This window comes from Sceloporus occidentalis, unplaced genomic scaffold (genome assembly GCF_023333645.1).
Source record: "Sceloporus occidentalis isolate IW3139 unplaced genomic scaffold, rSceOcc1.0.p SCAF_7, whole genome shotgun sequence".
NCBI classification, from domain to species: domain Eukaryota; kingdom Metazoa; phylum Chordata; class Lepidosauria; order Squamata; family Phrynosomatidae; genus Sceloporus; species Sceloporus occidentalis.
The window spans coordinates 68,498,872-68,511,476 of NW_028316987.1; the positions used below are offsets into that span (position 1 = coordinate 68,498,872).

A 12,605-nucleotide genomic window follows, 5' to 3' on the forward strand; every position below is an offset into this window, starting at 1 on the left:
ATGTATGGTTATGATTTGTTTTACCTACTAATTGATTTAGCATGTAGTATGAGCGATGGGTTATTTTGGAATATATACACAAGGGGGTATTTGAGGGTGAATTAGATTTATAATTATAGGATAATCAAATATGTGTTAATTCCTCATCTTAAACTATTGTTAACTGCATGGGTTGATACAGTAAAAGTATGTGGGGCAATTAGCATAATCTCTGTGATAGAGAGCCTGCCCAAGAAAAGGGAAATGCAGCCAAAGTGGGTATTGTTTTAAGAACAATGTATTAATGAGCCCGCCAATTTGATGTGGTGGAACAAATAATTTTCAAATGCTTTTATTATGTGTATGTGTGTCCTTGATTCCTCAGTTCTGTCTAAGGCCCTCGCCTGACCAACTACATGGAGGGCATCATCACGCCATGTCTTTGGTGCAGCATGTAGACACACTGTGCCCTAGAGCCAAGGAAAAGCCGCAACGCCCCCAGAAAGGGCTCCATTTCTGCAGCTCAAAAAGAAACCATTTTCTGTGGTTTCTTTTTGTGCCAGGTTGGGAGCGAGGTGAGCAGTTGCTGTGTCCTCAACCCAAGGTTTTCAGGGACAGTGCGGCGCTGCCTCTTAACATCAGTTTGCCAAGCCCCAAAGATGTCTTACTAGTAACCTCTAATCCTCTGACTCCAGCAATAAACAACTTTCTGATCATCCACTGAAGACTGATTGACTGGAGAGTTTTGCATTCACTTTAAAGTGACTTATCCATGACGGCATACAGTTGCATCTAATTTTAAAAGCAGGTGTTATTGCACTCAGTTGCAGCCGGGCAAGTGCAATCCACATGCAGCCTGGATCCCAGCCACACTTATCCAGTGGCTTTTCAAAAACAGGAGCTTGCCATTTTTAAAAAGCTGCTGGATAAGTGCGTCTGGGATCCAGGCTGCATACGGGAGAAGCATTGTTATCATTATTTATGTATTCATTTATTTATTACATTTTGCATTATCTAAGTGCAACACCTTAGGGATTTTGCTCTGCAGCAATTCATAAAGAAAATTCACAGAATCCTGCTTTGGCATAATATATTATATTCTGAAGTTATTGTAGAACTTTGGTTTGGTTGATCTCCCACCTGTGTTTTCACTCAGGCTTCAAGGCTTTCTGTTCCAAGAAAGAACAAGACATCAATCAATAGACCTCGAAGATGGGGAAGAAAAGGTAAATGGTGCTACTGATTCAATATGAAACAGTAACATTAGATACTTAGAATAACAATAGTGGAAGCTACAGAACTTCAAATGTAATGCAGCTCCCATGGTCCCCAAGCAAAACTGTCTATGGCCAAGGTAATTGTAGATATTGAAGAATGTAGAGGTAAAACAGATGACCCCGAAGGAGTGGCTTCTGGCCACCTCTTTGCTCACTGGGTTAGGGCCACAGCAACCGCATGCCACACCCCAACCCAGCCTTTGCCCAGTTCAAAAAGGAGCAACAGAAAGCCACTTCTTTTTGTGCCAAGGAAAGGGTGCCTTTACTGCGGTGCCAAAACATTGTGGACCCACCGCTAATGCAGTAAGCCATATGGCTTCCCAATGGACTGGGAGCATGCTGCTATCTGAACACCACACCCCTAGTCTGCTGAGAAGCTGGCTCTATTTTACCATCTGTTTCGCCTAGTAGTTCAACATTTTTGAAGGGCATTGGGTTGGTGAAAGATGATGTAACGTTTTCAAATCCACTTTATTCAAAATCCTTATAGCATACCATGCTATTCCACACTCTAAATTTCTTCTGTGAAAGATAAAAACTGTATTGATTTCAGCTTTCAGATTAAATGAAGTTGTTGTTGTTATTTAAATTATACTGTTCCATACATCTAATTATATTTCAAAGTGACATACAACAAATAAAAAACTTAAAACAAGTACCTCTCAAGTCTAAACGCTCACAAAAAAAAACCAAGATGACTAAACTGAGGCTAGGATTGGAAAATTAAGGCTCATTGGAAAAGGTGATAATGCTCAGTAAAGTGGAAAGAAGTAAGTAAAGTGAAAGGGAGTAAGAAAAGAAGAAGACCATAGATGGATTATTCAATAAAGGAAACCAGGGCCCTGAGTTTGCAGGGCTGTTAATGAAAAGAGTTTCTGAAGGTCTTTAATTCATAGGATTGCTAGAAAAAGTCAACTTGATGGCAAATAAAAACACACACCAAGAAATGTATTCAAGCCCTGCCAAGGTCAGTGCATTCTGAATATCAGAGAACATTCTCAATTTCATGGGCCATTATGGAGAAGGCCCACTTCTGCATTGCTGCCAGATGGCAAACTTCAACCTGTGTAGCAATGATGATAAATGTGTGCTATAGGGCTCAAGGTAAGATTTTGCACACGAGAAGATATATTTTAAAGCAGTGAGACTTCAGTCATGACTGACCTTTAACACTTTCCTTCTGATTTGTTGCCCAAGCCATCCCCCCCACCTTTAAAAAAAAGTAGTAGGATAAATGGACATAATAAGGACTCATTTTTTCATACCAATATTTTTTATATTCATAGCAACAATGGGCAATATGGCCTTCCAGATGTTATTGGCTTGCAGTTCCCATCAGCTTCTTCTTAGCAAGCAGAAAATGAATGTGATTCTATGGGAGATAGAGGGCAAAGTAGGGGGGAAATGGTGGAGCCAGGAATCCACGGTGGGTGGAAGTAAAATACACCAACATCTTTGTTGTGGAAAGTCATCTTGTAACCAGGTGTTATTCATCATTACAGTACAAAACACTACAAGCAGCTTGTTCAGGAAGAGCCATAGCAACCTACTGAGGTCTCAGCACTACACACACACACATACACACAACACACACACACACACACACACAAATAAAACACCTTTAAACTCATTGGAACTGAGATCTAGACAGACACGTAGATTACTTTCCTAGGCCCGAGACAGACAGGCGGGAAGCGCCGTCTTCGGGCCTATTTTAGGGTTCCGGAGCATGCAGCATCTGCACGTTCCAGAACCCTAACATGTATGGATGGCGCCATATTTATGTGATGCCATCCATACGTGGTGCGTGTACACAACACAAGCACAGTGTCGCATCCACACCTCCGGGTGCTGTGCTTGCTTCATGGATGCGTCACAGTGCGCCAATGGCATACTGATGACATCATCCCCACGCACCCAAAGAATCTGATTTTTCTGGGTTCTTTTTGGTCTGGAGGGATGCCATGCAGTTTGGTTGTTGTGGTGTCCCTCCAGAGGGAAACTGGGCACCTCCAGTCCATCCCTTTGGGGCGGTCTGGAGAGCCCCATAGATTGGATCTAGTATGTTCATCATTTGGTTAGGTGCAAATGTAATTTTAAAAGCATCAACAGTTTTGTAATTGGTAATTTCTGCTTCTTTTTCTTTAAAGGGCCAAGAGATCTAACCAAGAAAAACTGCTCAAACATACTGAGAATGGGACAAAAGGAAATAATGACCCAGGTGAAAGCACAAGTAAGGTTTTTACACAAGAACACAGACCAGGTCTTGATACTAACATTGAGAACTGGACAAAGGAACAAGTAAAACAATGGGTGACCAATGAACTGAAGCTTGACGAGAAACATGGTGACACTCTTCTTCAGCAAGATGTGACAGGCTCCATCCTGAAGATCTTGAGAAAGCAAGACCTTCTAGAAATGGGGATACCCTATGGCCCAGCAATTAAAATAATGCATACACTGAAAGGGAATGATGATCCAGCAGAAGGACCTAGCATGGTATCCAGACAAGAACACAGTACAGAGATTTTTGATGCTAAATTATCAAATAAAATCAAAGATAGAAAGTGCATAGAAGAAAACAATGAGGCAAAGTCTGGTGGCACCTGTGAACAAAAAGAGTTTGTAAAATCTGAATGCACTGAATCACCAGAACCTATGCTTGAAGAAAAAACAAAAATCATGCTTCACCAAGAAAACAGAAGTAATCACCTTCCCACTAGGCAAACTTGCCTACCACATCCTTTTGATGAATTCCACAACTGTCATCGTTACATACAACAATATGTTCTTCACATACCTGAAACTGGGCCACTGAATCTTATTGATCCAGTCCATGAATTTAAACTATTTACAAACACAGACAATGCAACAGAAGAGGATATGAAAATGAAATTTTGCAATGAGGTTTTTAGATTTGCGGCAGCATGCATGAACTCCCGTACTAATGGTACTATCCACTTAGGAGTACGGGACAATCCCCATGGGGAAATTGTTGGAGTGAAGGTCAAAGATAAAGAGAAATATATTAACTATTTCGACTTGATGATAAAGCAGTATTTTCGAACTTTTATTGATGTTGCAAAATATTGCATTAGGAAACCTAGGTTTGTGGAAGTGTTGCAGCAAAATAACACTGCATCAGAAACTTTTGTGATTGAAGTTGATGTCATTCCAAAATCCTCTAGTTGTCAATCTAAATATTTCCCTACAAACACATACAACTTTAAGAGCAAAACATGGGAGCCATGTTTATTCATAAGGGATGGTGCTGCTTCTAAAAATATCCATAAATCTGAAAATGAGCGTAAGTCATTTATGTCTAAACTTGAGAAAATAACAATAAACAGAAAAGAAGCTGAAGAAGAACATGGAGAAAAAAGACAGAAGAGAGAGCATGAAGGCCAGAAACTGGCCAGCCTACTCACAGGCAACAAAGACTTGCTAGATAATTCCTATTATGGCTGGTATATTGTAGTCGTCAACAAATGCCACCCACATGATACACCACATGTTAACTTCCTACAGGAAATGAATGTATTTGCTGCCCTGGACTTTGATCCAGAGTCCGCAAGCAATGGTGTGGTCAAGGCATTCAGAGAAAATAGAGCTGCAAATCTTCATTTTCCAAAACAATACCAGAAACCTCTGAATTCAACACCTGACACTATTGAGGAACTGAATCTCTATCAGCAGCCAAGCTGGATTTTCTGCAATGGCAGGTCAGACCTAAACAGTGAACCCTTAAATCCTAGTGGCTGGCAGCAACAGAGAGCTGCCGAAGTCAGAAAACTGATATCATTTCTTTCCCACCCTGATGTAATGCAAAGAGGAAAGGTTTTGGTGCTGTTTCTTTTACTGTCCAAAGTGGAAGATCCAGGTGATCCCATGATTGAAACATTTTGTACGTTTTATCAAGAACTCAAAGGGCTTGATGACATGCTGTGTATTTGTATTGGAACACAGACATACCACCGCTGGAAAGATCTCCTGCAGGCCAGATTTATTGATGCCGATAAACTAGCGGACAGGTGCATATCTGGCTTGACCTTACCAATGGTGAATGGTACCATCCAAAAATTAAAATCAGTGACCCAAACTTCTCAAAGACTTTTGCCATCCAAAGGGGGGTCTTCTACAATCCTGTTAAAGAAAGACGAAGACTTCATGGCTGCATTGGAAATACTCTGTGAAAATGAATGCAAAGACACTGAAATTGAGAAAGATAAAAATCAGTTTTCTAAATTTAAAAAATCCCAAGAAGAGCATTTTTATCGGGGTGGGAAAGTGTCTTGGTGGAATTTTTATTTCTCTTCTGAAAGCTACAGTTCTTCTTTTATTAAGCGGGATGCATATGAAAAACTTGAAGATCTGATTGTGTCAGGGTCTCCGTTCCCCAAACAGTCACCTACAAAAATTATCAACCTTTATCATCATCCAGGCTGTGGTGGTACCACTTTAGCCATGCATATTCTCTGGGAACTGAGAAAGAAATTCAGGTGTGCTGTTTTAAAAAACAAAACAGTTGATTTTTCAGAAACTGGAACACAGTTGACCACCTTAATTACATATGGAACATCAAACAAGTTTGATTATTTGCCAGTACTGCTACTTGTGGATGACTTTGAAGAGCAAGAAAATGTTTATCTGCTACAACATGCTATCCAATCTGCTGTAGCAGAACATGGCATTATATATGAAAGTCCTTTGGTCATAATCTTAAATTGTATGAGATCACAGAATCCAGTAGAGAGTGCAAAAAACAACAGTCTGAGCAGTATTGCTTTGAAACAAAAATTGACTCTGAAAGAACAAAGGGCTTTTGAGGAAAAACTGAAAGAAATTGAAGATCAGTATGACCATCCTGAAGATTTTTATTCTTTTATGATTATGAAAACAAACTTTGATCGACAATACATAGAGAATGTTGTCAAAAACACACTGAAAGGCCTAAATGTTACAAGTAAGCAAGCTCAACTTATTTCCTTCCTGGCACTGCTTAATTCTTATGTTACAGAGTCTACAATCTCAGTATCACAATGTGAGGAATTTTTGGGAATAAGTACTAAAAAGACTTATTGGGGTCCAGAAAACTTGGATGACAAGATGGGAAATTGCTCCAACATTATTATACAAATGGAAGTGCAAGAACATGGACAGTACAAAGGGGTACGCATCAGTCACTCACTCATTGCTGTACAGTGCCTAGAAGAATTTAAACAAACATACAAATTGACTAAAAGTGAGATTACACTTTCATTGCTAAGAGAGAATTTATTTTATGAGATTGGTATAGGGAAAGACAAACTTCAGCAAGATGTGCAAAGCATGCTGCTTACAAGACACCGAAAGGAACATGGAGATGATACAGACACATTGTTTTCCCCATTAATTGAAGCAATTCAAAAAGAAGAAGAGAGTACAGAAGTGGAAAGGGTGTTAACAGAGGGGACTCATAGATTCAGCCAAAATGTGTTTATTAGCCAAGCCTTAGCAAGGCATTTCTATATCAAGGAGAAGAAATTTGACTGTGCATTAGAATGGGCTAAAAAGGCTAAAAAAGGTGCTCCCAATAATTCATATATATCAGATACCTTGGGTCAAGTTTTTAAAAGTAAAATAAAGCACTGGCTTGAAGAAAGTACAGAGAAATCCATAATAACTGTGGAAATTCTGGATGATTTGTTGAATCTTGCAAAGTGTGCCTCAGAGGCATTTAAAGAATCTCAACAACAAACAGAAAATAAAGACAGCGGGAGAGAATATTTTCAACATGTAAAATACAAGAGAAAGTATGAAATGTATAATACATCTGGTTACCTAGGAGAAATAGAAACTGGACTATACACTATAAAAATTATCGAATCAACACCTTTGTTCAACAAAAAAGATGATCTTTCTAAAAAACACATCATACAGTTCTTCTCAGGAAACTGTGATATTCCAAAAGCCACAACTGGTGCTGACTGTGAAGACTACAGACTGATTATTGAAAAGTACGCTACTTATTTAAGTAATCTGCAAGCCAACTTTAAAAAAGCATTTGACTTTTTTGACAACTATTTCATCTTTCTGAAACCAAAGAATCCTGAAAAAGAAATTGTTGAGCTCAAAATACGGAATAAGGTTCAAGAACTTTTCAATAAGTATGCGGAAATATTTTGCCACTCTGATTTTGACTGGCTAAAGATGTCAAAACTGAGTTCATCTTTGGAGCTGGAAAACTACAGGAAGAGTTTAGAAGTTTCCAAAGCAGACAAGTTCTCTGGCATTTTGGAATATCTCAGCAATCATGAAAATGCTGTAGGGAAAATGGAGGATATAGTGAAAAAGTATGATCTGCTTGTTCAGAACTCCACCAAATTTAGTCAGAGGGACAAACTGAATTTTATTTTGGCTAATATTGTTCTCCATTGCCTCCGTCCAAACTCCAAGATGGCACACTCGTTTCTGGAGCTCAGAGAACAGCTGAAAGTGATTCTGCAATCTGTAGGTTTCGAACATAGATACTCAGAACCATATTTCTTAGCTTCTTTATTGTTTTGGCCTGAAAACCAAAAAAAGCTAGATAAAGATTCTAAACAAATGGAAAAATACCTCAATGCACTGAAGAAGGCATTTAATAGTAAGTACTGGCAAATGTGCCGTTCCAAGCAACCGATAGCATTTTTCTACCTCGGGAAAGGAAGCAATCTGAACAAATTTATTCACAAAGGAAAAATTGATCAGTGTGTTGCTACCAAGATTAGACATGAGAAAAGTTCCAAATTAAGTGATAAGCTCAGTGCCCAGTGGCAGAGTGGAGAGATATGGAAAACAGATGAAGCCAAACGTCTTCTGCTTCGATTGACTGGCAAGGTTGAATATGATCTTGTCTATGTAGATTATGGAATTGATGAAGACATCAACATTCCAGCACGGCCTGTTTTCCTTGGCCAGTTAAAGAGTGGCCGAAGCATTGAAAGAGTGTCTTTCTACTTGGGCTTTTCCATTGGAGGCCTGATAGCCTATGACATTGAAATTATTTAGCCATGGTATTGAAGTAAACTTTCTAGAAGGAAAGCAGCTGATTGTTGGAATTTACGCTCCGTTGGATAGGAAAGAGGTGTTTTTTAAGAAACTAAATCAGGAGTTGAGAAACTATCACTATGACATAGTGCTGATAATGGGGGACTGGAACGGCGTAATAAATCCGGAATTAGATCGAAAATTCCAAAAAAAGAGAAAAAAACACAAGGAAAACTCCCCCAAGCCTTTGAAAAATTAATAGAGGAACATGCACTGTTGGATGCCTGGAGATTTAAGTACAAGGAAGCAATGGACTTCACTTACTTTTCAGAAATACACAAAAGTTTATCAAGAATTGACTTTTTTATGGCATCCAAAATACTGTGTAAAGATATAATTTCAATAGATTCTCAGCCAAGAAACATCTCGGACCATAATCCAATAGAAATGACAATCAGGACTAGACCTCTGGAATTTTCATGGAAATTAAACACCGCACTTCTATCCAAGGAAGAGATTTTGAAAAAAGGAAAAGAAACACTGAGATATTTCTTCAAAGAAAATATAAAGGAAGATATAGATATAACTATGGTCTGGGAAGCTTCAAAGGCCGTCATAAGAGGCTTTTTTTTATCCAACAAAATCTGGTAATGAAGAGAAAGAAAAAAGAAAGGCTAAACTTATTATACCAAGAACTGCAACGAAAAGAAAAGGAATTATGTGAACAAACAACAAACAAAACAATTAAAAAAGAAATCAACACTTTAAAAAAGCAAATAGATCTTGAAGAAAATGAAGAAATACAAAAGAAATTGAGATATATGAAACAAACCTTTTTTGACAAAGCTAATAAACCTGGACGCCTGTTAGCATATAGGCTTAGAAAACATAAAGAGAGGAATATCATAACAGAAATCAAAACAAAAGAAGGGAGACTAACAATGAACCAAAGCGAGATTAGACAAGAATTCAAAACCTTCTATATGGAACTATACAAAAAACATCAAAAGATAAAATAGACCAATTTCTAAATAACGCGGAACTATCGCCATTTAATGATGAACAAAGAATAATATTGAACAGTCCAATCAGTGTGGGGGAAGTGATAGAAGCGATAAAGAAGGGGAAAAAAGGGAAATCCCCCGGTCCTGATGGGCTCCCAACAGAATACTATCAGGCATTTCAAGATGAATTAATATTACCATTAAAACTAACTTGTAATGCAATAGGGAAAAACAAATTCCCTGACACGTGGAACAATGCAAATATTATTATATTGTTAAAAGAAAACAAAGACCCATTAGATATGAAGAACTATCGCCCAATTTCATTGTTGAACTCAGACAACAAAATATTTGCAATAATACTCACTGAAAGATTGAAGAAGATATTGAAAAGCTGGATCCACGAAGACCAATCAGGATTTTTACCGCAGAGGCAGATTAAAGATAACACGAGGATTATAATGGACGTAATAGAGCATTTTGAGAGCCACAGTGAAAAAAAACTAGCTTTAATTTTTACTGACTTGGAAAAAGCTTTCGATAATGTTTGTTGGGATACTATGTTCACTATGTTAGGAAAGGTTGAAGCAGGTCCAGTATTTATAAGATGGATTCGAGAAATCTATAATAACCAAAAGGCCAGATTGATTATTAACCAAGGGAAAACGGAAGAATTTGGTATAACTAAAGGTACGAGACAGGGATGTCCGTTGTCCCCCCTCCTTTTCATTTTTGTTTTAGAAGCTCTTTGTAATACAGTAAGAGGTAAGAAAGAAATCCAAGGTGTTAAAATCAAAAAGTTTGAATTTAAATTAAGATCATTTGCTGATGATATTGTGTTCATACTAGAAGACCCAGAGAAAGGAATTAAACCCTTGATGAATGTGTTGAAAGACTTTGAGGAGGTATCTGGTCTAAAGGTTAATAAAAGCAAAACTGTAATGATGACAAAGAACATAGATAGCAAAGAGGAACAAAAATTATTGAGGGAAAGTAAAAATACCGATCTTTATCATAATAATTACGACAAGGCATGGAAGGAAATTAAAGCAGACCTAAAGAGATGGGAGAATTTACAGTTATCATTCCTTGGAAAGATCGCGGTAATACAAATGAATGTATTACCCAAAATTATGTTCCTATTCCAGACCATTCCGGTGTTACATTCGTTTAAACCTTTAAAAGATTGGCAGGCAGACATCTTAAAGTTCATTTGGGGAGGGAAGAGGGCCAGAATTAATCAAAAGATCATGTGCGATTGTAAAAGAAGAGGAGGCCTGAGCCTACCGAATTTGAAATTATATTACTTTGCATCTGTTTTAAATTGGCTATCTACTTGGGTATTGTTGAACGATGAAAAAACCTTAGCAATTGAAGGAGGGGATATGAGATATGGCTGGCATTGTCATATCTTTTATGATAAAGATAAGACACATAAGGAATTCAGAAACCACACTGTAAAAAGAGCTCTATTGTCTGTATGGGAGAAGGTGAAAATAAGACTCTGTAAAAATATCCCACAATGTTGTTCCCCTCATGAAGCCTTCTATGGCAGGGAAGGGATAGGAAAACCTAATTGGTTATATTACTCAGATTTATTGACAACTAACTCTGAAGGTGAAACTGTAATAAAATCCCAGGCAGAACTAAAAGAAACAGGCATAATATGTCATTGGTATTTGCATAGACAATTATACGAAAGATGGAAAATTGATAAAAAACTAAAGGGGATAGAAAATCAAAAGACACAATAGGAAGAGATCAAGTTAAAAGGGAAAACAAAATTGATTTCTAATTATTACAAAATGTTGCAAGAATGGGACACAGAAGAAGAAATAATCAGACATACCATGATAAAATGGGCTCAGAATGTAGGCCATAACCTAAATTACGAAAATTGGGTTAAAGGCTGGTTGAAAGATTTAAAATATACAACTTCACAAGAAATAAAAGAGAACATCTACAAAATGGTATATAGATGGCACCTCACTCCCAAAAAATTATCTTATATGTATAAAAACGTAAACTCTATTTGCTGTAAATGTAGAAAGGAAACTGGAACCTATTTCCATATGTGGTGGACGTGTAGGTTAGCCAAACAATACTGGACTAGAATATACAAATGCTTGAGAATAGAGTTAAAACTTGAGATTCCGTTTACCCCAGAGGTGTTTTTGTTGGGCATGGTGGATAAAGAGATGGTTAAATCAAATGGTAGATTTATATTTTATGCTTTAACCTGTGCAAGAATAACATACGCAAAACTCTGGAAGAATATGAAAATACCATCTATAGAAACATGGATTATCGAGCTCTACGAGACAGCCGAGATGGACAGATTAACAGCATGGATGAAAGACAAAACAGAAGAAGAAGTACAATTGAGTTGGGAAAACTTTTATAAATTTGTGAAAACTAAATGGAAATGTGTACTATGAAAAGTATATAATAGCTGGCAAGTGTATAATAAGAATGTATACTAGTATTCCTCTGTGAAAGAAAATAAGAATTCTCTAAAAAGGGAAGAAGATCTTAAGATGAAAGAATATTGATATGTAATAGATGAAGAAATTTCTTGTAAATAGCCTAAGTTAATATTGAATGAATATAGAAAACATGGGATAAGCTTGCAAAAAAAAAAGCAGAGCTAGATAATGGATTATCATAATAGACATCAAGAAGAGAATACTCTGATTCAGAAAAGATGATGGGCCAGGAAGTGTATAAAGTTTAGAGATAAATAACCAAACAATTAGCAAAATTGGAAAACATATGTTTATATTGGGATAAATTAGCAGAAATTAATATAAACCAGAAAAGGTGAAGGAATTGGTTAAAAATTGAGTTATGGTTCTAAAGATTAACAAATTCAAAGGTCAATATGAAAGTAAGTCTTCAAAGGATGGAAGTTTTATTCAAGAAAAAGAAGAAGGTATAATGTTAAACGGAAATATGGAGTTGAATACATGTGTATTATATGTTTATTGTATATATCTTGAAGAAATGGAAAAAGTACAGTTGATGTAAAAGCTGTTATACTTTTAAAAATATAAATTTAAAAAAAGAAATTATTTAGCCATTATTGAAAAAATATTCTGCAGTACATATTTAATGCAATGGCTTCTTTGTCGTTAGATGTTTGAAAGCTGGTTTGAGATTACTCTCTATCACCTATTTTAGATGGTGGAAATTTTATGTTTTTTGGAATACTATTCCCAGAATTCCCAGCCAACATCTGTCATGCTTCTGTGAAATATAGTTAATTTCTCCCTCGTGCTTCATTTGGTGAGCATGTACCCATTTTCTTTGTTTTAAATTTCTTAGTGCTTCAGTCTAG

The 12,605-nt window shown here is 37.0% G+C and overlaps 1 protein-coding gene across 1 annotated transcript; it reads left to right on the plus strand.

The window, feature by feature from the left end:
- Positions 1–1,154: 1,154 nt before the first annotated feature.
- On the plus strand, positions 1,155–12,208 carry LOC149309892 (sterile alpha motif domain-containing protein 9-like). The gene is made up of 2 exons (XM_089533213.1): positions 1,155–1,205; positions 3,407–12,208. Exons 1-2 carry the CDS (start codon positions 1,192–1,194, stop codon positions 8,283–8,285), a joined length of 4,893 nt encoding a protein of 1,630 aa, XP_089389339.1. The 5' UTR covers positions 1,155–1,191; the 3' UTR covers positions 8,286–12,208.
- Positions 12,209–12,605: the final 397 nt, after the last annotated feature.